This window comes from Phycodurus eques, chromosome 15 (genome assembly GCF_024500275.1).
Source record: "Phycodurus eques isolate BA_2022a chromosome 15, UOR_Pequ_1.1, whole genome shotgun sequence".
Lineage (NCBI taxonomy): Eukaryota > Metazoa > Chordata > Actinopteri > Syngnathiformes > Syngnathidae > Phycodurus > Phycodurus eques.
This window is the reverse complement of record NC_084539.1, coordinates 10,694,008-10,721,524: the sequence shown is the minus strand read 5'-3', so window position 1 is coordinate 10,721,524 and position 27,517 is coordinate 10,694,008. Positions and strand designations below refer to the sequence as shown.

Here is a 27,517-nt window from a genome sequence, read left to right as displayed (position 1 = left end):
CTGCTGGTCTGAGATGGTACTACTATTTAGTATGGTAAAATATGGAGCTACTGTACGCGGTTTTCATTGGACAGTGACAATATTATTAGCTATGTCATTACTTTGGTTACAACTTGTAATACCAAATGTGGGAAAAAGATTCATGAAAAATATATTGGTATTGCTGCAATGGGCTGGTGACCTGTCCAGGGTGTACCCTGCCTCTCCCCCAAAGTCAGCTGGCATAGACTCCAGTAAACGAAACACAAAAATTACCGTAACTAGCGCCCTTTTTCAGGGTTGGACTATGGTGGCACTACGGATGACCCTGGCCTTTCACCATCCAACTGCAAATATGTGGGAACATATTGGGCAAACGAAACGTGCTATTCTGCCTTGTAATTGCTTTGCAAATTCGCCAGTGTGATATTTTAAAGTATGTTGTATCATTTTGCAGTGCATATCTGGCTGCTGTTAAACTGGAAAGAATGTCAGCAGATGTAATAATGTAATGTGGGATATTTTTCCCGAATTTTTAAATGCATCAAGTACTTTGGGGGTCCAGGAAAAACAATTATGCATAAAACCAGTGGTTCTCAAAGTGTGGTATGGTGCGGGCTTCCTCTAGTGATATGTGAAACCCAATTAAATGTTCAAACTGCATATTGTTACAGCGGTTTCAACTTAAAAAGTTCACTACTTTTGTTACGTACACGTCAGTTTTATCTAACGTTTAAGTAAAAAAAAATTGCATTTATCCATTTAGGATTTTTTTTAAACCATTTATTTATGTACAATTTTTTACTTTATGTGCAATACATTTGATTTGTGTACAGTAAGTATTTTTTTTTAATTTTCTACATTTAAGCACAGAGTTAATGTTATAACTCTGCATAATATTAAATGTACTGTTTAGTAATAAAACCTGCACCTAGTTTTTGATGAACACTTGGGCTGACTACACTACTGTATTTTAATGTTGGTCATTATGGGTTAGGTTAGCTATTCATAATTTACCATGAGCATTTACCATTTCTTCAGCTTTCCTTTGCAGGCCCAACTTCACTCTGTCCCCTGCCTCTGTCACTGCCCTTTGCTCCTCCACCCGTCACTGTCACTGTCACAGTGTTGGACTCTGGACTGTGGGGAACTTGACGAGGTGCTGGGGGCTGTGGCGTGAACATGTCACTGATTTTCAAACACTGAAACTTGCCTCATTTAGGAGGAGGCACCATTATTTCTGTCTTCGGCACACACGCACAGTGTTCTGCTACTTCCTCGTTGCACACTGTGCACTGCATTTGGCAAGCGGGGGGGGAAAAGGTAATCTTTCAATGTGGTTAAAACGTAAGTGACGTGATTGGGCCAGTTAAGTGTCATTTACAGTACCCGACTATAAACCAATGCTGGGGTTAGGGTTAGTTTAGCTAACTTGTCACATTTCCGTTTATTCCCGTGTAACATAGCCCCCTGAAAAAGTGTAGGGCACATGTCCCCCGTGTCTCTCCCATTAATTATGCCTATGTGATGACATACAGTACGTGTTACATTGCTGCCGTAGGAACGGATCTCTGTCGTAAACCAAGGACCAACAGTATAATTACAATGTCACTCAGTAGAGGGCAGACCTCTGCCAAGGCCAAAAAAATAATCAAAAGTGAATCAGAGAGTATTTCTGTGTTAGATTGTCCATGTGTTTGTTAGTTAGCAGGCTACTTCCTGGTTCATGGAGGATAACAAACAGAGAGCCGGTGCCATTTGGTTAAATTCCTACATCTTAACCTTTCTTCAGATCTTCACCAAAACAACTGCTAACGGCATCCGTCCTGTTATTTACTGTATTACTATTGTATGTCAAAATTACATACAAATGTTGTTATCAAAACAACAAAGCAAGTGGCGGCCGTGACCCCTAGCTCTTTGGATAATATTGTATCATGCAAATATTTATACATACCTTTAGTGGGAATTTCGTGACTAATTGCAGTTAAGGTGGGGGGAGGAAAATAATCAAACATGATATGAATTTTAAGTTTGTTTTGCTGCATTTTAAGGGTTTGGGAGTCAAACGGTTTGGGAGGTTGTGACCTTACATATTTATATTTACAACCCCAATTCCAATGAAGTTGGGAAATTGTCCATCCATCCATCCATCCATTTTCTGAGCCGCTTCTCCTCACTAGGGTCGCGGACGTCCTGGAGCCTATCCCAGCTAGCATCGGGCAGGAGGCGGGGTGAACCCTGAACTGGTTGCCAGCCAATTGCAGGGCACAAAGAAACAAACAACCATTCGCATTCACATTCACACCTACGGGCAATTTATAGTCACCAATTCAGGCATGTTTTTGGGATGTGGGAGGAAACCGGAGTGCCCGGAGAAAACCCACGCAGGCACGGGGAGAACATGCAAACTCCACACAGGCGGGGCCGGGGATTGAACCCGGCTCCACAGAACTGTGAGGCTGACGCTCTAACCAGTCGTACACCGTGCCGCCGACATTGTGTTGAACATTAAAAAAAAAAAAAAACAGAAAACAATGATTTGTAAATCATGTTCGACCTATTTTTAATTGAATACACTACAAAGGCAAGATATTTAATGTTCAAACTGATAAACTTTATTGTTTTTAGCAAATGATCATTAACTTAGAATTTTATGGCTGCAACACGTTCCAAAAAAGCTGGGACAAATGGCAAAAAAGACTGAGAAAGTTGAGTAATGCTCATCGAACACCTGTTTGGAACATCCCACAGGTGAACAGGCTAATTGGGAACAGGTGGGTGACATGACTGCGTACAGATGGAGCTTCCCTTAATTGCTCAGTCATTCACAAGTAAAGATGGGGCGAGGTTCACCTGTTTGTGAACAACTGCGTGAGAAAATAGTCGAACATTTTAAGGACAATGTTCCTCAATGTACAATTGCAAGGAATTTAGGTATTTCATCATCTACGGTCCATCATATCATCAAAAGGTTCAGAGAATCTGGAGAAATCACTGCATGTAATCGGCGAGGCCGAAAACCAACATTGACTGCCCGTGACCTTCGATCCCTCAGGCGGCACTGCATCAAAAACCGACATCAATGTGTAAAGGATATCACCACGTGCTCAGGAACACTTCAGTAAATACAGTTTGGCGCTACATCCGAAAGTGCAACTTGAAACTGTACTATGCAAAGCAAAAGCCATAAATCAACAACACCCAGAAACGCCGCCAGCTTCTCTGGGCCCGAGCTCATCTGAGATGGACTGATGCAAAGTGGAAAAGTCTTCTGTGGTCCGACGAGTCCACATTTCAAATTGTTTTTGGAAATTGCGGATGTCGTGTCCTCCGGGCCAAAGAGGAAAAGAACCATCCGGACTCTTATGGACGCAAAGTTCAAAAGCCAGCATCTGTGATGGTATGGGGCTGTGTTAGTGCCAATGGCATGGGTAACTTACACATCTGTGAAGGCACCATTAATGCTGAAAGGTACATACAGGTTTTGGAGAAACATATTGATGGAAAAATGTAAATAAATTATCATGTGTTGTGCTTTTCTGCTTACTTCTAGTTAGAGAAATGTTTTATCACTGCGTGCAAAGCTTTCTCCCACAGGATGAGTCATGTGCTTGCAGGTGCAAGGACAAACTTGAGCCGAGGAGTTTTCCTGTGTCTTGATAAGAAGTATATAATTCTTCTACTGTCTCAACCACAACGAAGAGTGTTATGTGCTGATCACATGAGTTGCAACAAGCATGTATGCCCCCACCTTTTTGACGTTGTAACTCGTATGTAACAAGGAAACTGCCCTAAAGTAATAAAAAGAGAGGATCCGGCAGAGTGAACTCAGAAATGGTTGGAGATTGCAACTAAGTACACTCTTGGCCGTTTCTCCTTGCAAGTCTGAAAACTGAACTACCTCTGTGTCTGTCTTGATTTTTACAAGTGTTTTAGGTGTCTTGAACCTGACATTTACTTGGTCCTTCGAGCCGGATGCCAACATACCCGACGAATCCAGCGGGCGGGTGGATTGCAGTATAAAGACCATGGCCATGGCGGACTCCATTTAAAGTGAGTCCAAAAGACCCTTTCCGGGACTGAAATCGGCCCGCCAGCTGGAATCCAAAGGTTGACGGTACTCTGAGAAGACAGACAGGGGAGAGTTGAGTTTTCATTTCAAAAGGTATGAATGAATAAGGAAAAGGTTTGCGAAACCTGAGACAAACCCTGTGAATACTAGTCAATGGCGGGTCAGAAAAGAAACTAGGAAAGGTTCGTGGCGTCGTAGCTAAATTCCGTATAGGACTACGGAGTCCTCTAACGAGCCAGTGTGAATGAAAACTGTTTGAATGAGAGTGTAAACGGGAAATGGGAAACCACTAGGTTTTTCATTCCATACCAAAACAGTGCGATTGTAAACAGCAGACTGGTGTGGATGCGAAGGCAAGAATTCTCCACCTGAAAAGGTTGAAGTGAGAATTACCACAACAGAAAATTTGAGTTGCTGTCCCACTGATAATAAACCAGTTTTTAGAACATCCTAGGTGTTGACAAACTGGACCAAATTCTTTAAAATGGGGAAAGGAAGTAGTAAAATAAAACCCAGGGGCACACTGCAGTGTAAAGATTGGAAGTTCATTAAATAAAAAAAGAAAAAAAAAGAAAGAAACAGGATCCTGATAAAATGTAATATTTAGACATATTGATAACTGAACAGGCGGCACGGTGGCCGACTGGTTAGAGCGTCAGCCTCACAGTTCTGAGGACTCGGGTTCAATCCCCGGCCCCGCCTGTGTGGAGTTTGCATGTTCTCCCCGTGCCTGCGTGGGTTTTCTCCGGGCACTCCGGTTTCCTCCCACATCCCAAAAAAACATGCATAAATTGGAGACTCTAAATTGCCCGTAGGTGTGACTGTGAGTGCGAATGGTTGTCTGTTTGTATGTGCCCTGCGATTGGCTGGCAACCAGTTCAGGGTGTACCCCGCCTCCTGCCCGATGACAGCTGGGATAGGCTTCAGCACGCCTGCGACCCGAGTGAGGAGAAGCGGCTCAGAAAATGGATGGTTGGATGGATGGATGGATAACTGAACACGGCTTTAATGGTTGGTTAAATACACAAAAAATAGCCGCATTGCAGGAATCAAATTATCTTTAAAAAAAGAGAGAGAAAAAAGAAAAACCTTAAAAAATGATGGAAAATTATTTTGAGGAAACAGAATACTGAAAGAGAATTTGAGAGGGAGAGAGAGAACGGGAAGAGAATGTAGACAAAATAAGAAAGGAAGAAGAATGTGAAAAGAAAGATAGAGAATGTGTAGAGAAGGAAAAGGAACAATTAATGTTCCATAGAAAGGAGGATGATGAGACAGGATCAGTGTCAAAGAGAAGAGAAAGAATTGTTGAAATAAGTGAAAATGGGGGAGGTGTAACTGCCCCCCTTTATCCTAAATTACCACCGCCTCCACATTAGAAGGACTGACACCACATAAAGCAGACATAAACCAGTTTGTTGAGGAACTGGAAAATTTAAGCCGATCATATAACTTAAATGATGCAAAAGTCCAACAAGTGTGGATGACGGCCATGGGTCCAGATTGGCATAATATTAGAGGACCATGGAATCCAAGAGATGCAAACGGGATTTTGGCCCATGATAGTCGCAAATTGGGACACCGGGTGGAAGGATTAATTAACAGAGCAACCCAGCGTTTCAGACAGAACAGAATGGAATGTTGGTGTTGTGGAAAGGAAGGACACATATCAAGAGTCTGTCCAGACAGAAAAACTACAAATGCATCAGTAGACCGAGACAAAGGGGAAATGGAACTGACTTTAGAATATGACGGTACTAAAGAAATTCTAAATCTTCAAGAAATACTGACTATGCAGACAGACAGACCAGAAGTGACGTTATTAGTAAATGGCAAACCTATAACCTTTCTGTGTGACGTAATACAAGGAATAGGTTTGCCATTGTACTATTACTCACTGGATGTGTTGAATGTACTTCTGTGTGAGACAGGCTCAGCCCTCCTAACAGAGGGGCGAAAAGCCATCACAGACGCACAAGATAGAATGACACCCGACAACTTACATGTGACAATGTGGTACAAGACCAGACCAGGACCAGACGCTAAGTATGAACACAAACTTAGGAAAACACCACAGAAAATGACAATTACATGTCTATTCGGACGCGGAAAGCACCTCCGTAGCCGGAGTAACGCTAAGTCCGGAAGCATAGGCATTACATAAAGAATGGACACCACCACATGTATCACTTTACAAAGACTACCACAGTGAGTGGAAAGATCTTTCAAAAATGGTGGAAGAGGGCGAAAAAGCTCCAGATTGGGTAGCTACATCAGTAAATACGTGGACCAGTGCAAACACAGGTCTCACCAGAAAAGCACTCTTCTGGTGTGTAAGAATCAAAATTAGAGTACACCTACATAAAAGACCAGAATGAAATATTCTCCTGACAGAGGAGGAAGAGATAATACTTAAAGATTTGCCGATAACATTGTGGTCAAAAGGCGCCACTGATGTAAGGCGAGTGAAAGGAACATTACCGGTACAAATACGACCAAAAACAGAATATAGACCTTGTGTAAGACAATATTCATTAGGACCAGATGCAAAGGTATTTTCAGTCATAGACCTTAGTAACGCTTTCTTTTCGGTACCAATACACAAAGATAGCCAATTCTGGTTTGCATTTACATTTGAAGGAAAAATATATACTTACACAAGGTTACCACAAGGGTATTGTGAAAGCCCAACAACTATTCACAGGTTATGAGTGCCAGTCTGGCAAAATTCCAAACCCCTGGGGAAAGTCAAATCCTACTTTACGTAGATGACATATTACTGGCCTCCCCAGACAAACGTACCTGTGAAAGTGATACTTTGGCTCTCCTAAAACACTTGGCAGACGAAAGACATAAAGTGAGCAAAAATAAGCTCCAATTCTGCAAAGAACAAGTTAAATATTTAGGCCATCATTTGAGGAAAGGAGGAAGAACAATAATAGAAGATAGAAATACAATATCTTACAAGCTCCCAAACCACTAACAAAAAAACAGATGATGTCACTTTTGGGACTAACAAATGACTATAGGACATGGGTGCCCAAATATGCAGAAATAACTGCACCTTTAAACATGTACAGTGAATACCTAAAGATAACATCACCATTACAGTGGAATGAGGAAGCAGAAAAAGCATTTATAAAAATAATAAGGAACTATAAAAAAAAATAATAATAATAAGGAAACTTATAAAAATAATAAGGAACTAGAAAAACTTTTGTAGAGCATGTATGATTTGTGCTAGGCATAATCCACAAGGCAATTTGAGGCCCAGGAGAGGTAAATTTCCTGCACCTCAATACCAATAAATATAATAAACCAAAGTGAAGGGGAAAAGTATTGTTTGGTCATCGTTGATGCATTCTCTAAATGGATAGAGCTGTTCCCCACAAAACATCCCGACGCACTAACAGTAGTGAAGGCGTTATGTAAAGACATTATACCGCATGGCCCTTGACATGATCCTTGCCGAAAAGAATGGTGTTTGTGCAATGTTTGGTCCACAATGTTATACTTTTATTCCCAACAACACAGCCCCGGATGGAAAAGTAACAAGCCCTACATGGGTTACAAACTTTGGCTGCTGAAATGGCAGATTCAACAGGCGTTTTCAACCCCCTGGAAGATTGGGCTACGATGTGGTTTGGAAAATGAAAACACCTTGTAATTACATTTATAATTGCTATTGTTACTGCTGTTACTTTGTTATTGCTTTTCGGATGCTGTATTATTTCATGTATTGATGAAGAATATACAGTGTCTTTTCTCTTAGCATGTTACGGGACTTGTCTTTTTCCCTCCTCAAAACGGGACTTGTCTTTTTCCCTCCTCAAATCAATATATGGGGAGGTTTTTGGCCTGTCTCAAGAGTAGTACTGCCCTATGAAGAATGCTTAGCTTATGACTACATTGTTTATATATCCTCTTATAAGCCTTCCACATAGAGTAGTACTGCTTAGGGCATGTTACATAGTTCCACTATGTAAACAGGGGAATTGTTGGATTGTACTCCTTTCTTTAACAAATAAGTTCCATTTCCAAAACATCCAAGGCCAGAGAGAGGGGTGCCCACATCTTAGGATGACTCCCTTTTCTTCTTTATAGCACCCAAGGTAGATTACTGAAGAATGATGTTCTTAGGATGACTCCCTTTTCTGATAACACCCAAGGCCAGATGTACCTTCTGCTAAACATATATCAAAACCTTCTCCCAGGCAGATCCAATTTACATAGATGCAATTGGAATTCCAAGAGGGGTACCTGATGAATACAAATTAGTAGATCAAGTAGCATCAGGGTTTGAATCTACAATCTGTTGGTGGTGTACAACCAATAAAAACGTAGACCGAATAAACTACATCCACTACAATGTACAGCGGTTAGGAAATTGGACACAAGATGGTTTTGAGGCCGTACATGAGCAATTGGCAGCCACATCTTTAATGTCATTTCAGAACAGAATTGCACCAGATATGTTGCTTGCGGAGAGAGGAGTGTGTGCAGAACAGTGCTGTATGTTTATTCCAAACAACCTATGAGCAGATGGCAGCCTGACCAGGGCCATTGATGGCCTGCGCACCCTCAACCGCAAGATGAAAGAGCATTCTGGCGTGGACACATCCATGTGGGACGAATTGATGAAAGTGTTTGGCAAGTACAAGATGTTGGTCTCATCAATTTTAATATCAATAGCAGTATTTGCTGCAATACTGACATTGTGTGGATGTTGCTGTATTCCATGTTTACGAGCACTTCTGAATAGATTAATCACCACCGCAATCCAACCTATGAGCAAACGTGCAGAACAAATGTACCCCCTTCTAACAAAACAGAACCAGATAGTTCTGATGACGATGATGATAAAGAAATGGAGATCGGGACATTGTTTGATTCAGCTGAGGAGAACAAATAAAGCATTTCATGTCTTGTGTTCATGATAATTATCTTACAGCCAAAAATCAGAAGAAGCGGCTGCTCAATAAGTGATGTGAAACATGAGCAAAAAACATGATAAACAGGAGGGAAATGATGGAAAAATTTAAATAAGTTATCATGTGTTGTGCTTTTCTGCTTACTTCTAGTTAGAGAAATGTTTTATCACTGCGTGCAAAGCTTTCTCCCACAGGATGAGTCATGTGCTTGCAGGTGCAAGGACAAACTTGAGCCGAGGAGTTTTCCTGTGTCTTGATAAGAAGTATATAATTCTTCTACTGTCTCAACCACAACAAAGAGTGTTATGTGCTGATCACATGAGTTGCAACAAGCATGTATGCCCCCACCTTTTTGACTTTGTAACTCATATGTAACAAGGGAACTGCCCTAAAGTAATAAAAAGAGAGGATCCGGCAGAGTGAACTCAGAAATGGTTGGAGATTGCAACTAAGTACACTCTTGGCCGTTTCTCCTTGCAAGTCTGAAAACGGAACTACCTCTGTGTCTGTCTTGATTTTTACAAGTGTTTTAGGTGTCTTGAACCTGACACATATGCTGCCATCCAAGCAACGTCTTTTTCATGGACGCCCCTGATTATTTCAGCAAGAGAATGCCAAACCACATTCTGCACGTGTTACAACAGCGTGGTTTCGTAGTAAAAGAGTGCGAGTACTAGACTGGCCTGCCTGCAGTCCAGACCTGTCTCCCATTGAAAATGTGTGGCGCATTATGAAGCATAAAATACGACAACGGAGACCCCGGACTGTTGAACAACTGAAGCTGTACATCAAGCAAGAATGGGAAAGAATTCCACCTACAAAGCTTCAACAATTAGTGTCCTCAGTTCCCAAATGTTTATTGGGAATAATAATTTAGTGTTGTTAAAAGAAAAGGTGCTCTAACACAGTGGTAAACATGACCCTGTCCCAGCTTTTTTGGAACGTGTTGCAGCCATAAAATTCTAAGTTCATGATTATTTGCTAAAAACAATAAAGTCTATCAGTTTGAACATTAAATATCTTGTCTTTGTAGTGTATTCAATTAAATATAGTTCAAACATGATTTGCAAATCATTGTATTCTGTTTTTATTTATGTTTAATACAACGTCCCAACTTCATTGGAATTGAGGTTGTATGTCACATTGCTAAACCGTGAATCAGAGGTTCAATCAAATTGTACAATGACTCTATAAATGCACTCTATTGATGACAGTTTACTTTCTTGGAGGTTTACGGGAGATAAAAGTTACAAAGCAAGAGTGTGTTGTTTTTGTTGACTTTTGAAAAAATGAAAATTATGCTTTTCTGTTATCATTTCGAGCTTAGATTGATTTGGATACAAGTAAAAAGCAAAATATGCATCCCTATGGATCGCTTTTGGGTTACACTGCAGCATTATAATAAATGTAACTACTCTTGAGGATATCTGTTGACTCATTCACACCTGAGAAGGACTGAAAGGGAACTGTTCCCTACTGTACAAATAAAAATGTTATCGAAAAAAGCCAGAGGGTTTTTTTCTCTCTCTGAAACTCAGTAGTGTTGGGGCTGGAGGTGTCAGGTGGTTCCTTTCAAATAAAAGCTGCATTTTGGCACTCCTCACACATATCTGAGTAGGGACACTATTGACACACGAATAGTCAAATTCAAGAGAGGATGAACGCCCTCACGTTTGCATTGTTTCTCTTCGCTGGTCTCAAAGGTTGCGGTGAGACAGTTTTAACATTTTATATTTAATATGTTAACATAAATATATTCATAAATATAAGATATTCATTATACAGAGTAACTTCAAATGATTAGATGAGCCATTTTCTTTGCAGCTCTGACTTTGACTAGTGATGGCTTGAACAACGGCCCAGCTGCACTGATGACAGTGAGTTACTTTTTCTATTTTCATTAAAAATCATAAACATATACGAATGATTAATGTATTGGCATTTTAATAGTGCATGAATTTGATATTAATATAATATTTAATATAAAATTTGATATGCTGGAAAGGTGGGTGACTGGTTAGCACACATGCCTCACAGTTTTGTGGTTGTGAGTTCTAATCCAGGCTCTGGCCTTCCTGTGTGGAGTTTGCATGCTCTCCCTGCACCTGTGTATGTTTACTCTGGGTACTCCGGTTTCCAACCAGATTCCAAAAACAGGTTAATTGAAGACTTTAAATTATTGTTAACTGTAAATGTGAGGGTGAATGGTTGTTCATATGTGCCAGCGATTGGCTGGCTGGGCTAGACCACAGAAGATGAATGGATGGATGAATTTAATATAGTTTAAAGAAATGTGGGAGAATACCTTCATATATTATGATGCATGTATATATATATATGTGTATACACACATATACATATATATATATATATATATATATACACACATACACATACACGCATATTACGGTTTTAAATCTATTCACCTTTACTTTCTGTACAGGAGCTGCCGTAGACAAATAAGATCATGTTCAACCCTTTGGGAAGCTCTCGTTGAAATACTGAACATAATAATTCTAAATGTAACCCCCTTTTTTACTTTAGAAAGTTAAAAATGTGTCATCACCATATTTATAATAATGATATGCCACTGTAATATAGTTTCATTTGATTATATTTAGGTGCAACCTTCATTATTACCATTCCCTCTATTCATTATTTTGATTAAATCATACATTTATCTGTTTAATTATTGTAGTACATTACAGTATTTGGAATGTCTTAATTTTTAACCTTTATATTTATCATAATGATACAGGGACTCTATATATAGTATTTCCTTGATAATATTTCTTTGATTATTTCCCCCCCAAAGTAATTCCATTGCTTTCATTACTTTTCTTTAGTGATTATCTGGGAGAGATTACAGGGTTCTATGAATTTATCGGGGTCATATGTCACCCATTTGGATTTACGTTACCAAATATATATTGTGTGTAATGCATAGGATCTCAGCAGATTTGTACCTAATGTTGTGTACGATGTGTGATGATGGTATACGGTGTGCCTTTATATACATGTTGGTGTGTATTAATTTCTACTGTGACTTTGTGCCCAGGCTGGGAGCCCCTGTGAGGACTGCACTAAAATAATCAACCTCCTCATTGACCTGCTTTCCAACACAGAACTCCAGGTGAACACATTCCTGATCGGTCCGCCCTTATCTGCCCGCTGTACACACTGCTATCGTACTGAGTTGGTTTCAATGAAAAGAACAATTCTATAGGAAATCCCTGGAATGTTTGTTGGCACACATTTACGTCGTTGGGAGCTGTGGGATGCAAATAGTTTGGAATTACACAGTGTATGCAGTTTATCTTAAACTAGACATGCCTCAGACACAAGTACACACTGGACAATGATTCTGTTGGCCTCATGAAGTCTGCATCTGAAAGCTGAAGTGAATTTCGTTTCATTTTCTAATGTGACTTCACTTCAGTACAAAGAACTGCAACCAAGGGCGTTTTTTGTGTGACAAAATATCAGTGGGTCACCAACCACTTGAGACAAGCTACCAGCAAAATTACAGAAATCTCACTTGCTGTCTGAGGGGTTATTTTAGGACAAATTTTTAGAACTATTTTCAAGAACCAATTGACCAAAACTATAATGGTAGCAACAACAATCGGGACAAATCACAACAACAGAAGTAAAAAAAGACTCAGCAATGTAGATTGACAAAATGTGTTGCTTTACAACAGAGTTTAATTTCAGTTCAGAATTTGGATTGAGCCCCAAATGTGTGCCAGTTATGGTTACGGTTTGGTTTCCTTGGCAACTTGGGGCACAAACAGCAGAGAAAGGACAAGGAGACTGTTAAGAACAAACAGACTCACAAGAAAATCAAAGACTACATGACGATTGTAATCATATGCATTGTAATGACTTTTTTTTAACAAATATAAATCAAATTGCTGGTAGTTCTGGGACCCCAATGTAAAAATGCCATTGATAACATTGATGTGGTTGGCAGCATTATGTAAAAACTACACAACCAATTTTCACTGAATTTTGCAGAAGGGTGGCACATGAACAGAGGAAGAACACTTTCAATTTTAGAGCAGATACAGAAAGAGGTGTGAACTGATATTCTTTTTATTCGCCGTTAAGTCGCCAACGTCTTTGTAATGTGCATCACTACCGCCTACAGGACTGGACTGGAACAGTAATGCCTCCCACGTCATGATCTTTCAGTCAAATAAATCAAATGGACATGTCTAGGATTGTTCAGCCTTGGTCTGTGCTCCACTAAGTACCATTGTTGTTTATGTTGTTATAGGATCAATTATCAAATGAATGGTCAGGGACATAAACCACATTTTTCTTACAGAAAAAGATCACACAGGGCATTGGCAACCTGTGTGACCACCTGCCTGGGAAAACCAGCATGGCTGCATTCTGCAAGGAGGAGGTGGACAAGATCCTTCCAGTGGCCATCAGCTTCATTACTGTTGTAGCGGTGTGTTGCAGGGCCATCATACTATTTTAATACACTCTCTTTTGTATGTTAATATACAGCAAGTTTCACTCTATCTGTCTGCAGAAGCCACGGGATGTTTGTAAAATCATGGGGCTGTGCGGCTCAAACGAGCAGCAGAAAACGCTCGGCAATTTGGTCAACAAAGCCCTCCAGGTTGCTACGACGCAAAGAAATTTAAGCGAATAAGAAGAAGCACTTTTTTAAAAAATGGATTACAGTAATTAACATTTAAAGCTGTTGTTTTGTCAGGGGAAACCCATATCACCATGCTCATTCTGCATCTTTTTCATCAAGACACTGGACGACTTGCTGCTCAAAGAGAGGACTGAGGTAGGGCAGTAATTACAAACCAAATGGACACTGAATTAGGTACACCTTACCAACACAAAAGATTTACAGTAATCTCCGCATCGTCATGAGGTCACTGTCACCATTCACAAACTCATCTATTTTGCAGGTTTTTTTTTCTGTAGAACCTCTCCAGCTATTGTCCTGAAAAACTCAAAATGTAGATTCTAATTCTATCCAGTTTTGTTTGCCCTTTCTGCAATGCCGTAAAATGCCACAAGATTGCGCCAAAAGCCCAGTCTAAATAGGAAAATAATACAGTATTAGTGTGATGAAGGGATATATCTCTACTGACAGGCAAGCTTTGTATGTCAGGGAGGAGCTAAGTTTAGCTTGGGTTGTTAATAGAAGTTACTGAGAGTCTGTCACTTTTTTTCTAAATAAAATTATCTATTCATTCATTTTCAAGGGTAATTTTGTTATATGACTTTGAAATTATATTCAACTGTTTTGGGTCACTGATGGTGTAGTGGTACACTCGCCTGACTTTGGTGCAGGCAGCGTGGGTTCAGTTCCCACTCAGTGACGGTGTGAATGTGAGTGCGAATGGTTGTCCGTGTCTATATGTGCCCTGCGACTGACTGGCGACCAGTTCAGGGTGTAGTCCGCCTTTCGCCCAAAGTCAGCTGGGATAGGCTCCAGCGCCCCGCGACCCTAACCAGGATAAGTGGTGTTGAAAATGGATGGATGGATGGATAGATAAACTGTTTTGGGATCATGTATGTACCCTGTGATTGGCTGGCGACCAGTTCAAGCCCTGTGATTGGCTGGCGACCAGTTCAAGTGTATCATGCCCAAAAATCAGCTGGCTCAAGCACACCCGCTACCCTCGTGAGAATAAGAGGTACAGAGAATTAATTAATGTTGTAGGATCAGTTTATGGTATATTGATAGTTTAAATCAGTAGTTCTCTAACATTTTACACCAAGTACCACCTTAAAAAAAATGCTTTGCTCTCCACCCATAATGACCGACATTCAAAATAACATATTAAGTCTATCGATAATTGTTCATCGAAAATGAGAAAGCGGTTGTAAGCCACTGTAACATTATGCACAGTTCGAACATTAACAGTGCGCTTAAATTATTAAATTAAAAATGTATTGCACATTAAAGTTAAATGAAAATTATACTTCCAATATATCTTTTACAACTGTAGTTAAAAAATGTACTGTTCACTGTAATGTAATGGATTTTAAAACACATTTTTTAAACAGGCTCCTATGTATACGCACAACCTATACATCTAATACGTCTGATTGTATTTCATGTGCGGCACGGTACGGCACGGTGGGCGACTGCTTAGAGCGTCGGCCTCACAGTTCTGAGGACCCGGGTTCAATCCCCGGCCCAGCCTGTGTGGAGTTTGCATGTTCTCCCCGTGCCTGTGTGGGTTTTCTCCGGGCACTCTGGTTTCCTCCCACATCCCAAAGACATGCATTAATTGGAGACTCTAAAATTGCCCGTAGGTGTGAATGTGAGTGCGGATGGTTGTTTGTTTCTATGTGCCCTGCGATTGGCTGGCAACCAGTTCAGGGTGTACCCCGCCTCCTGCCAGATGACAGCTGGGATAGGCTCCAGCATGCTCGCGACCCTAGTGAGGAGAAGTGGCTCAGAAAATGGATGGATGGATGGATGGATGGATTTCATGTGGTAAATTTAGCTTTTAATTCAGTGATTCTTTTCCATAAAACTAGAGGGAGCCTGTGCGCCACGAGTAGAACTCGTACCACACTTTGAGAACCACTAGTTTTAACTAAAAATACAGGCAATTATAAGCAGGACTGTACAAAGACACTGTCAGAAAGGTCTTCATTAAACAAATACATTCATTATGAGTTTGAAGTGGCATAGAACAGCACCACACTCTACAAAGAGTTATTTCTATTTTTTTTTTCTATTTTTTATTTCTATTTTTTTCTTATTTAGCCACATGACAGGGTCACAATTTTAGAAATATCTTTCACCATGCACCTCTACACCACTGCAAATTACTGCTAATAATAAACAGCATTGTTAAAGTCCTACCCTAATAGTGTTAATCAAAACTGGGTGAAGGCAGAATTTCTTTGACACAGCTCTAGTATTGGATCTTATTCCATTGTACCCAATAAAATGTCCAGTTCTCACCTCCTCAACTGTGTTGCAGGAGGCCGTGGTGAAGCTGATGGAGGATGTCTGTCACATCCTGCCCATCTCCTACCGTGATCAATGCGAGGTGGTCATCGGGACGTTCAGCAAGACGCTGCTGGACGCCCTCCTAAGTTACGCCACCCCGAATGCCATTTGCTCCCTAATCCGCCTTTGCCAAAGCCAGGAGGGTCCTCCCGTTGGTCAGTCATGCTGACATGCACTAAAGCTGTACCCATTGTTGTGTAATCTGGAAGGAAAACAAGATGAAACACTTACAGTATCGTCCAGAAAGAGCATTTGAGGAATACAGGTTTCTATTCCTCAATGTTTTGTCATACACTTGCTTGGCATTACTGTTTTCTGTAAATGTAAATGTTTGTGCTTTTTCCTCTAGACTAATGACCCCATAAAGTGCCAAAGAAAGACATTTATGTTAAGTTAAAACTTTTGGCAGGTATCACGACATTTGGCACATCCGCCTCACATTTGAGAGGTTCTGGTTCAAATCTCAGTTCTGGCCTTCCTGTGTCAAGTTTATTAATTCTCCACATGCTTGTGTGGGTTTTCTCCGGGTAGCCTACTCCGGCTTCCTCTCACATTCCAAAGACATGCATATTAGGTTCACTGAAGACTCTACATAGGTGTGACTAAGAATGTGAATGATTGTCTGTACAGTATGTGCCCTGTGACTGACTGGCATCCAGTCCAGGGTGTACCCCGCCTCTCGCTCAAAGTCGGCTGCGATAGATAAGGCTCCAGCGACCCTAATGAGGACAAGCGCGATAGAAAATGGATGGACAGATTTTTAGGCAACCCTGAGGCACTATTCTTTGGAAAAAAATGTGACACATAATTCACATTGCACAAGCAAAGCATGTGGTTTATTTTGAGGGAGAAGCTCAACAGCAGGTTAGACTCCTGAGGATGAAACAGTAAAACAACAAAGGAAACGGTGGGGGAGGGTGAAAGGCAATGCAGAATATAAGAAAAGGCACTTACACAATCGACAAGCAGACTGACTAGACATCTTTTTCTTTACAGAATAATTTAACAAGGGTAAATGTGGGAGATCCCATGTAAACAGGCTGGTTTCTCTGTACAACACCAGCCAATTAAGGTCTCTCCCATTTTGTGGATGTAAACGTAATGTCAACAGTCACTGGGAAGTCCTTTTACCTGATGATTCAGCATACATCCTCTTTGCACCACCCATCTTTGGCTCTAATGAAGTTTCTCTGTAGTACACTCCAGGAACCACAGGGTAGTGTCCGACACAAAGAGAGGATAAAGACAGGGCTTGCCAAAATCCTTTCACACTGCCTGTTAAACCCTGGACCCAGTGGCGTCGGGAGACCTATTTTAGGCTTCAACCCCCCTAAACAAATATTGTTCTCCACAACATCCCAGCCAAATTACCAGGACGCTTTCGTCCGCCCCATTCCGCGTTGTTACCTTTCACACAGACGCGTGATACAAGAAAAAGCTTGCATTGACACGCAGTGTGGAAGAGACTAAGCTGTCTGACAAGTACTTTAAATTTCACACGAGACACTGTGGCTAATGTCACCACGTCCAATGATCTGATTAGGGGATGCTGTGTCGCTATGTGAAACTGCACACAGTTGCAGCAATATCTCACTTTGCAAAGTTGCGTAAAAGGAATATGCAAGTCAGTACCATATAGTCATAGTCTTTGGTGAGGGGTCAGTAGCATTTTAAAATGCAAACAATCTCATTTGGCCGGAAAGATGAATGACGAAGTTGTGCTGAAACAAGTCTTTGGAGCGAACAAGGTGACGAGTGATAAATGATCCTTGCTTTAGTGGAACGCACTTTCTTGACCGTTAAAAATAAACATGAATCATTCATTCACAAATCATAGAAATGCTTTGGACGCCGCCTGGCTGAAGATAGCAGTACAGGCCACATCCAATTGGAAGTAAAGTATGAGAAGCATGCAGCATTCAACGAGTTCAACCTGATGCTGTTTTATCAGCAGTGCGAAACTTATTCAACAGAGAAGGTGTCTATTACGTGTGATGTAACAACAAGTGGGAAATCAACTTTTTTTGTTGTCGATTTCAGTCACTCGACAGTCAAAAGACATTCTATGCATCAAGTATGGGGGCAGTACCAAATGACAAAGGCAAACCCCCCTCCAGTAAACAAGCTGGGCTACTCTGTAATGACACCTACAACAAATAACCTCGTTTAGAATGATCCCTTGACATTTGGAGCGATAGAATAAAATAAAATAAAAAATAAGAGTGATATTTTTGTGGAGCCCAACGCAGCCAAAATGGTCATTAGCAGCTTCTGACTTCTCTGTAAAACGTCAGAAAGAAAATGGCGTGAAGGGACAGCACAGAGAAGGAAACCAACTACAGCTATGTGCTTGATTGGCTTGAGTGGAGTGTAATCTCGACATACACGTGTATGGTAAATAGGGTTGAGCAGGCAGACAAAATGGCTGAAGACTGAAAACAAAGTGCAGTGGAGGTGGCACTGATGGGGCTATTTGTGCAGAGGAAGAAGAGGGAAGAAAGAGGTGAACACACAGACTTTCTGGGGGCGACAAGCAAACAGGAGGAGGGGGTTAGTATTTGAGCTCCTTGGGAACCTCCCATGAAAAGAGGACACGACCAAAGTGACCGTAAGCTGCAGTTTGCTGGTAGATTGGCTTCTTTAGGTCCAACTCCCTGCCAAAGGAATAAATACAAATGTGAGTAAGTCATCAAAATGAAAATGTGACAAAAGAAAGACAAGAAAGCCGCAAGGATACCTCACAATCACTCCTGGACGTAGGTCGAAATTCTTCCTCACGATGTCCAGCAGCTCATTCTCATTCTTCTGGGACGTCCCGTAGTGGAAGATGGAGATGGACAGCGGATGAGCCACCCCGATGGCGTAGGACACCTACAGCAATTTTGGTTAAGCCACAATTCCTATGGTGGTTGGCTGTGATCGAAGCTGTGCTGCTCTCTCACCTGGACCAAAACACGCCTACACAGTCCCGCTTTCACCAGCGACTTGGCCACCCAGCGAGCGGCATAGGCAGCGGAGCGGTCCACCTTGGTGTAGTCCTTTCCGGAAAAAGCGCCGCCTCCGTGGGCCCCCCAGCCCCCGTAAGTATCAACGATGATCTTGCGCCCAGTCAGACCGGCGTCACCCTGAGGGAGGCAACCACTGTATTGCCATAACAGCGACATTGGCTAATGACTATTTCCTCAACTGCAGAGTGCTCTGCATTTCTAAGAGGTAATGCATTTATTAGAGTTGGTCTTTTTTTAGTCAATTGCATTTTATAGCAATATTTGTTAATATTATATATTTTCTACCATCTTTTTTCACAAATGAAGATCTCCCTAGTCCCAGCTTTTTTTTTTCTTAATTAAGGTGAAACATTTATTTGTTGAATTAGACGGCACATCTGCAGATGAATTGAGGCACAGCATCTATAAGAGTGGAAGTCACCATTTTACTATATTAAAACTGATCTGTTAATTAATTGAGGAATGGCATTGATTAGAGTGGAAGCCACAATTTTACTTAGCAAGTTGCACCACCTTATTTTCTTAGTGTTTGAGATGAGGCGTATATTTGTTGAAGTAGCGGACGCATCTGCTGATGAATTGAGGCATGGTGTCTACTAGCCACTATTTGAGGAAATACAGTATTTTGGGGATCAAGGAAATTAAACAAATAGCATTTCATGTCTCGCCTGCGGCCCCCCGATGACAAAGCGACCACTGGGCTGCAGGTGATAGACGGTGTTGTCGTCCAAGTAGCCAGGAGGGACCACCGTTTTGACCACCTGCTCCTTCAGACTGTGACGCATCTCTTCCAGACTGACGAGCTCGTCGTGCTGCACAGAGATCACAATGGTGTGGACGCGCAGCGGCACCACGGCGCCACGGTCCTGTCTATACTGGACTGTCACCTGTCGGGAACACATGGTGGGAGTTAGTAAACATAAACGTCATGGCAAATTCAAATTACGGTTTGGTGGCCTCAGTATTGCATCTCTGCTTTTTGAAAATGATGTGGTTCTGTTGGGTTCATCGAGCCGTGATCTCCAACTCTCACTGGAGCGGTTCGCAGCCGAGTGTGAAGCGGCTGGGATGAAAAGCAGCACCTCCAAATCTGAAACCATGGTCCTCAGCCGGAAAAGGGTGGCATGCCCTCTCCAGGTCGGGGAGGAGATCCTGCCCAAGGTGGGGGAGTTCAACTATCTTGGGGTCTTGTTCACGAGTGAGGGAAGAATGGAACGGGAGATCGACAGGCGGATCGGTGCAGCGTCGGCACTGATGCAGACTTTTTATCGGTCCGTTGTGGTAAAGAAGGAGCTAAGCCGAAAGGCGAAGCTCTCAATTTACCGGTCGATCTACGTTCCTACCCTCACCTATGGTCACGAGCTGTGGGTCGTGACCGAAAGAACAAGATCACGGATTCAAGCGGCCGAAATGAGTTTCCTCCGCAGGGTGTCCGGGCTCTCCCTTAAAGATAGAGTGAGAAGCTCGGTCATCCGGGAGGATCTCAGAGTAGAGCAGCTGCTCTACTCAGCTGCTACATCGAGAGGAGCCAGATGAGGTGGCCGGGGCATCTGATTCGGATGCCTCCCAGGCGGGACACAAAAAGGCGGGACACAAAAAGGTGAGGTGTTCCGGGCACGTCCCACCGGGAGGAGACCCCGGGGAAGACCCAGTACACGCTGGAGAGACTACGTCGGCTGCCCTGGGAACGCCTCGGGATCCCCCCGGAAGAGATGGATGAAGTGGCTGGGGAGAGGAAAGTCTGGGCATCCCTGCTAAAGCTACTGGCACCGCGACCCGACCTCGGATAAGTGGTAGAAAATGGATGGATGGACAGTTTTTCAGACACAAGCTTGTCATTCAGAATGAATTCTGATTCACTAACTTACGCAGAGTGGTGCAGAGACAATTGGCCGATACGCACGTCATGAATCTGACGGTGTTTTTGCGTATACGCTCAACATGGGGGCAGAGTGAGAAATTTTCTACGCATTTATAGCAAATGAGGGCCATTGTTCGTGTGTGACCTGAGTTTTGGAATCTGGTCGGAGCCACGGCAACGCTCCATCGCGGCGTAACTCAGCCATCTTGGCGTTGAGCTTGTGGGCCAGAATGATGGTGAGAGGCATGCATTCCTCCGTCTCATCAGTGGCATATCCAAACATTAGACCCTGCGGAAGTCATTTTAGGATCAGTTACACATGAGAGCATGAACAGTAGAAGTCCACACCAGTGTGCCTTCTTCAGACCTGGTCACCGGCACCCACGTCCTCCTCTTTGCGGTCCAGATGAACGCCTTGAGCGATGTCTGAGGACTGCTGCTCCAAAGCCACCAGCACATTGCAGGTCTTGTAGTCAAAGCCTGCAGTGGACAATCAAGTCTACATCATATTGAGCAATAGTCGACAATTGAATTACTTGTTGTTGTAACTTCAAAGCGCTCAATTACAAGTAGGGCTGGGTCAGTAGCGGAGCTGGCTTGAATGGCGCCCTGTGCGATGCCCATAGATTTCGCCCCCCCAAGCTGATCCCAGACGGGATTGGGAAAAAAAAAAACATGATGTAGCCTAATTACAAGAATTACAAACAGCAGATCTAAATTAGCTTTGGGTAGCGGCTAGATTCTAGTAACTAGGTCTTTCAATGTCTTTAACTATTTCCAAGATAAAATAAACATTTTACCGGCATTACCAGATAACTAGCAACCCTTTATTGCTCAGTGACTGTTTTTCTCAATGTCTTTATGTCTCAAAAGTGTTCTGTCAGTTGACTGACTGTTGTCGTACTAGAGCGGCTCCAAATACTGGAGACAAATTCCTTGTGTGTTTTTTTGGACATACTTGGCAAAATAAAGATGATTCTGATATGGCTGACGTCGGCCTGAATCCTTGCATCTCCAAAACCATGACTTTTCAAAAAAATAAAATAAAAAAAATGCATGTTTGTTGAGCCATTAACGCTGCTTCGTCAACGATAAGCCATTTTCAACACTTTATATTGGTCTACAGTTTAGAAAAAATAACAAACCAACGTGTGGACTGACAAAGTATTGATTAATTGGAAATTGACCAAATTTGGACATAGGAGGTTTACGCCCAACCGTGAAGATACAGTATGTTACTAGGGAGGTTCTGAAACTTACCACAGAGAGTCTAAAATGTCAAACCAAACGCTGCTTGGTCAGTAAATTGCAAACAAATGTTTTAAATATCGTTACTGTCTAAAACAACATTGGAAGTCCAATTCATGACGTGCTCTGTGAAGTTGTCGAGGCAGTGGCTATTTGTTATTGGTGAAGTGTCCATGCGCCACATACAGAGAGTGTAAAGTATTAACTGCTGCCTCCACGGGCAAAAATGCTTTTATTGTCTTTATGGGCTCCTAAGCTGCTTGCTTGCCAGTTCAATACTGTAGCTCAACCCATGGTTGTCATGGTAACAGGTGTCCATTGACAGGGCCACTCACTCAGATGGGCTACATCCAGCAAGGAATAGGGTGCCTGTGAGCTAAAATTCTTGATTCTTGGGGTAATTTGAGGAAAGCATTTTACAGGCATGTTATTGAGACACCTGGAAACTGTTTAAAAAAACAAAAAAAGCACAATGTCTTCTTTGCAACAGACGCCTTCTTTTAACCACCAGGAAAATAATTAGTAGTAATTACCATTATGTAACATAATTACCTCAGTTCATAGAAAATTGTTCACAGGCATTACACATTGTTGCTAACCAAAACAGCAGCACCTACAGATGCATAAAAGGACATTAAAGTATGGAGTGTAGAGTTTGTATGTTGTAAAGTAGTTTCCTGCACTGAATTAATGATCATTTCATGTTATGAGGAGACAACATATTTAATGACCAGTGGACTCTGATATTTGATGACTCTGCAATGTTGTTTGCATATGTTTAAGTTTCAGGAAGCTTATTAGCTTCACCCATTCTGTCTTGGTTTGTGCATGTTATTTAGTATTAAACTCCACTTTCACTTGACATAGATGGCAAAAGAGCAGAAATTTTGTTACATAATATTCCAAAAATGCATACAAAAAAAGCCCCTCCTGTAATAGACACCTGCAGTTATGTAATAAACACCCCAATCGGGCCAGTATTTGCAGAAATATTGAGATTGGATTCTACATGTTCTGCATCTCCTGTTAAAAGTGTGCAACCCAACAATGAAAACTTCAGTATTAACGGCATGTTTTTAACGAGTATTTGCCATTTTATAATACCCCCAGACCGGAAGCGACCCTCACATTGTAAAAGGTTTGTTTTTTAAGGGTTTGTACCACCTTTGGAGGAGTCGTCATAGCCGATGCGCTTGATTGTCTCTCGCACAATCTTCTGGTAGTCTACCACAGCCCTAGAGGTGATCTCACCAGCCAGCAGGATCATCCCTGTCTTAGCGACCGTCTCTGTAAATGTGAAAGAGATTAGCCTAAATCTTAAGTGTGACAGATCCTGAAGTAAAACACATTAACAGCGTTTTTTTTAACAAATGTAGAACATGTGGAATGTTAAACTATCTGCAATGCACATCCTTAGGAAGGACTTAAAACAGAAAACATTTTCCCACCATTAAAAACATCAACATGTTTTTGAGGGTTTTTTTCTGCGGGGGGGGGGGGGTGCAAAAAAAAAAGAGTTTGTGTACAAAACAGGGTTGTTTTTTAGCGACTGAAGCAATGAACATTTTAAAAACTACCTTTCATATCAAAGCTCCACACTGAGGAAAAAATTACAACATACAATCATAACAATTATGAAATTTTTCAAAGAAAAACATGTAATAATATACCATTATGAGAGAGAAGTCGTGGTTTTTATGAGCACAAAGAAGTAAAACAACGAGAAACATTTAATGAGAAAAAAGTCTAAAATTCATTAAAATAAAGCTGTATTATGACGAAAATGCCGTATTTTTGTGACAATAAAGTTGCAACTTTAATAATAAACCTGGAAAATTACAAGAAAAAAAGTGATGTGAAAAAAAAAATCAGAATTTTATCAGAATATTGCTGCTACTACAAGAAAAAAGTCATGAATACGACAAGAATTAAATTGCAATTTTGATGACAATAAAATTTGAATATGATAAAAAACAATTGCGTAATACAAGAATAAGGTAGCAATTTTATTACAATAACATTGTGGTATTAAAAGGGAAAAAAAAAAAAAAAAAAAACTTACCACACGCTACCTTGGCATCTGGGTCTTGGGTAAGGTGCGCATCCAAAACAGCATCGCTAATTTGGTCACAAATCTTATCTGTAGAATGACAAACAAACATACATATAAGATATTCATTCATTCATCTCCTGTTCCGCTTATCCTCACTAGAGTTGCGGGTGTGCTGGGGCCTATCCCAGCTACCTTTGGGCAAGAGGCGGAGTACACCCTCAACTGGTCACCAGCCAATCGCAGTGCACTTAAACAAACAGGGCAAGAGGCGGAGTACACCCTGAACTGGTCACCAGCCAATCGCAGTGCACTTAAACAAACAAACATTCGCACTCACATTCACACATATGGGCAATTTAGAGTCTTCAATGAGCCTACCATGCATGTTTTTTGGATGTGGGAGGAACACGGAATACCCGGTGAAAACCCACACAGGCACCGGGAGAACATGCAAACTCCACACAGGCGGGGCCGGGGATTGAACCCCGGTCCTCAGAACTGTGAGGCAGATGTGCTAACCAGTCGGTCACCGTGGCGCCTTGGGACATTGTGTTAAACATAATTTTTTTTCTAAAAAAAACATAATATCCATAAAATCATCAAAAGGTTAAAAGATTCTGGAGAAATCACTGCATGTAAGTGGCAAGGCCAAAAACCAACATTGAATGCCCGTGACCCTCAATACCTCAAGCGGCACTGCATCAAAAACCGACATCAATGTGTAAAGGATATCACCGCAAAAATATGCCAACACAGGAAAGCTTGTCAGTTACCATACTTAATGTTTTTCATTTGATTGTTTAAATATGGCCTAGAACAGAGTGTTTAAACATTGAAGACAATAATAAATAATTAAGGACTACTTTTCTTGCAATTTGTTTTTCATCACCCTTAAAGAGGAAATACATCAAAAGTGTCAACTAATTATAATTATAACAACAACAATAATAGCTAAATAAACGTAAACAATACAGAAATTATTAGCAGACAAAGACAAATACAGAACACAGAAACATGGACAAAAAGACAATTCATATATATATATATAGAGAGAGAGAGAGAGAGAGAGAGAGAGAGAGAGAGAGAGAGAGAGAGAGAGAGAGAGAGAGAGAGAGAGATATTATAAATTTTCGCTACCCAGGAACTTTGAAAGTATCCCTTCCAATACATTTACTCCTTTTAGTGGCAATTGAAGCGCTGGTATTTTAATGCTCGCAAATTCTCCTGCTACTGTCAATCGAGCGGGATGGATTTTGACCGCTCGCCAAATCGGAAGTGCGTGCGACCCACGGGGCGGATGCGTTATTATGACGTCGCAGCGCCTTTCTAGCCCTCAGAATTGCCCTTAAACGAAATTCAATATGTATTTATTTTACATAGCCTGCGAACGCTAAGCTATTGGGACATATTAGCCCAACTAAAGTTAAAAATGTCTTAAATTAAACGACGTGTTTGTGATTGACAGGCACCGTCCGTATCTAACTTGCTAGCTAACAGCTGTTTTGTTTCGGCCGCTGTGATTGTTGGATAAAAGTACATTTAACAAAAAGACAAGAAAGTCAATATAGGTCCATCTAAATGTTGCAAATCCACAAAAGTGCCATGCATCATAAAGACAAAGCCACATGAAAGGTCATCGTCCATTTAAAACAAGATGCTGGCAAGCAGCAATGATGCGCTTTTTTTGTCTTTTTGTTTTGAGGGGGTAAAAAAAAAAAAAAAAAAAGAATAAAAATGAAAGTCACCGGGATGCCCTTCTCCCACGGATTCCGACGTGAAGAGGAAGCAGTCGTCGTCGACGGGCGAGTTGTTATGGAAACCGTTCAGCTGGCCGTTCATCTTGACCACTGTTAGCTAACGAGCTAGGCGTTCGGATCTCCTCCTCGCTATACGATCAACAGGGGGGACCACGCAGCCTTTATCCGCCCGTGTATGCTGTTCCGACTCACACAAATCCAAAGGGCCACCCTGCGTTGTGGTTCAGGCGACCCGCCCGCTGGTAGTGTAGCTGCAAAATGCTAACTGGTCGGACTGCTCGGGTTGTTTGACGTGTGGAGGGAGGAGGGGCCTGCCATGTGTGGAGTGCAGTGCCTCCACGTGGCCCAGATGGATGCGCGCATGTAAACATAGGGCTTTTGGACCAATGATGATATATACACAGGTTGTGCACAAAGTGTCTTTGCGATTTTAAAAAAATATAAGAAAAATTAAAAAAGCTATTGATAACACATGCTTATCAGATTTGCTCTATGCACTCAGTGCTTATCAGTTTTTAATCACTTTGCATTTTTTTAGTAGCATAAATCATTTTTTAATTGATGGTACTGTTACAATAATAATAATTTTTTTAAAAAAATTGCTCGAAATCGACTTTTTTCTTTATGTCTGTGTAGATTCACAGTTATCCAGGTCATGGCAACAGGCAAAGGTTGAATCGAGGCAACTGGACTTTGCTTGTTTGTTCGAATTGTTTTTTCCCTCATTTTCCTAAACAATTAAAAATGACTTAATTGACAATATGCTATTGAGCTATCAGTATCCAATTGTTGCCATTCATGCAACAGAATAATAACTTACTATTCAACTAAACAGATTCCGCCCTAAATCAATTTGTGAGTAAATGGAGACAAGCTCATCAGTATCAAGAAAGGGTGTCCCAAGAATCTATATACACTTTTTTTCTATTTCATTTCATGTATCATTTTCTCAATTTCTTTCTCTCGGGTCATGTTAAATGTTTCATGCCACCATGAGCGATACAATCAGAGCAAAGCTTATTTACATAGTGTATATTAATGAGAATCCAGACATCTCAACTGTCAGATTAAAACAAAATATACAAAAATCAACTAGAATAGCTTCAAAAAGGACTTTCTGGGCATTTTGAACCCAAATTATCTTGCAAACCCAATTAAAGGACATCAAAGATTATTAAAAATAGATTTATAAATCTGATGGCATTTCAAGCTATTGTGTATCGAACAAAGATACTGGACACTACAATGTAAAAACACTTTATGCACACCTCATTGGTGAGCAAAACCAAATTGAACTCCAACATTCATCGCTTACCAATTAAGCCTTTTGAATTTTGTCGTCACGTTCCTTTTTATTGATCCTGTGGGGTTTATTTTGCCTGTCTTGTGGCTTTCTGCCTGTCTGCCTTCGCAATTACAAAGGCTCACTAATCCAACAAGGCTCTCCTTCTCTTGATTAAAAAGAATAACATCAGGATAAGGCCCATGTGGCTCTGTAAACCTCTACTAGACCTCTATACTTAGATCCATGGTGTCCGCAGGTTGTTTTACGTCTACTGTTGATAACAAAGGTCCAAATTATAGACTCATCTTTTTTCA

At 41.3% G+C, this 27,517-nt stretch overlaps 1 protein-coding gene across 3 annotated transcripts; it reads right to left on the bottom strand.

Moving 5' to 3' along the window:
* Positions 1–16,425: 16,425 nt before the first annotated feature.
* Positions 16,426–26,204, bottom strand: mat2aa (methionine adenosyltransferase 2Aa). 3 transcript variants are annotated; one of them, XM_061699044.1, is made up of 9 exons: positions 25,907–26,204; positions 24,171–24,248; positions 23,273–23,395; positions 21,228–21,340; positions 21,006–21,149; positions 19,668–19,886; positions 18,934–19,116; positions 18,729–18,862; positions 16,426–18,645 (listed from the first exon to the last, which is right to left on the bottom strand). In XM_061699044.1, exons 1-9 carry the CDS (start codon positions 25,998–26,000, stop codon positions 18,543–18,545), a joined length of 1,191 nt encoding a protein of 396 aa, XP_061555028.1. In that variant the 5' UTR covers positions 26,001–26,204; the 3' UTR covers positions 16,426–18,542. The 3 variants fall into 3 exon arrangements, with proteins under 3 accessions (XP_061555028.1, XP_061555030.1, XP_061555031.1); XM_061699046.1 differs by having other exon boundaries at positions 19,668–19,811; XM_061699047.1 differs by having other exon boundaries at positions 26,111–26,204.
* Positions 26,205–27,517: the final 1,313 nt, after the last annotated feature.

What these genes read in the sequence shown, in the direction of transcription:
- mat2aa (XM_061699044.1), bottom strand. Translation starts at nt 26,000, where the DNA reads ATGAACGGCCAGCTGAACGGTTTCCATAACAACTCGCCCGTCGACGAC. An exon ending in TTGTCATCGGGGGGCCGCAG is followed by an intron (nt 19,117 to 19,667) that starts GCGAGACATGAA and finishes TGCCTCCCTCAG; the next exon opens with GGTGACGCCGGTCTGACTGG. An exon ending in GTAGGCGTGTTTTGGTCCAG is followed by an intron (nt 18,863 to 18,933) that starts GTGAGAGAGCAG and finishes AAATTGCTGTAG; the next exon opens with GTGTCCTACGCCATCGGGGT.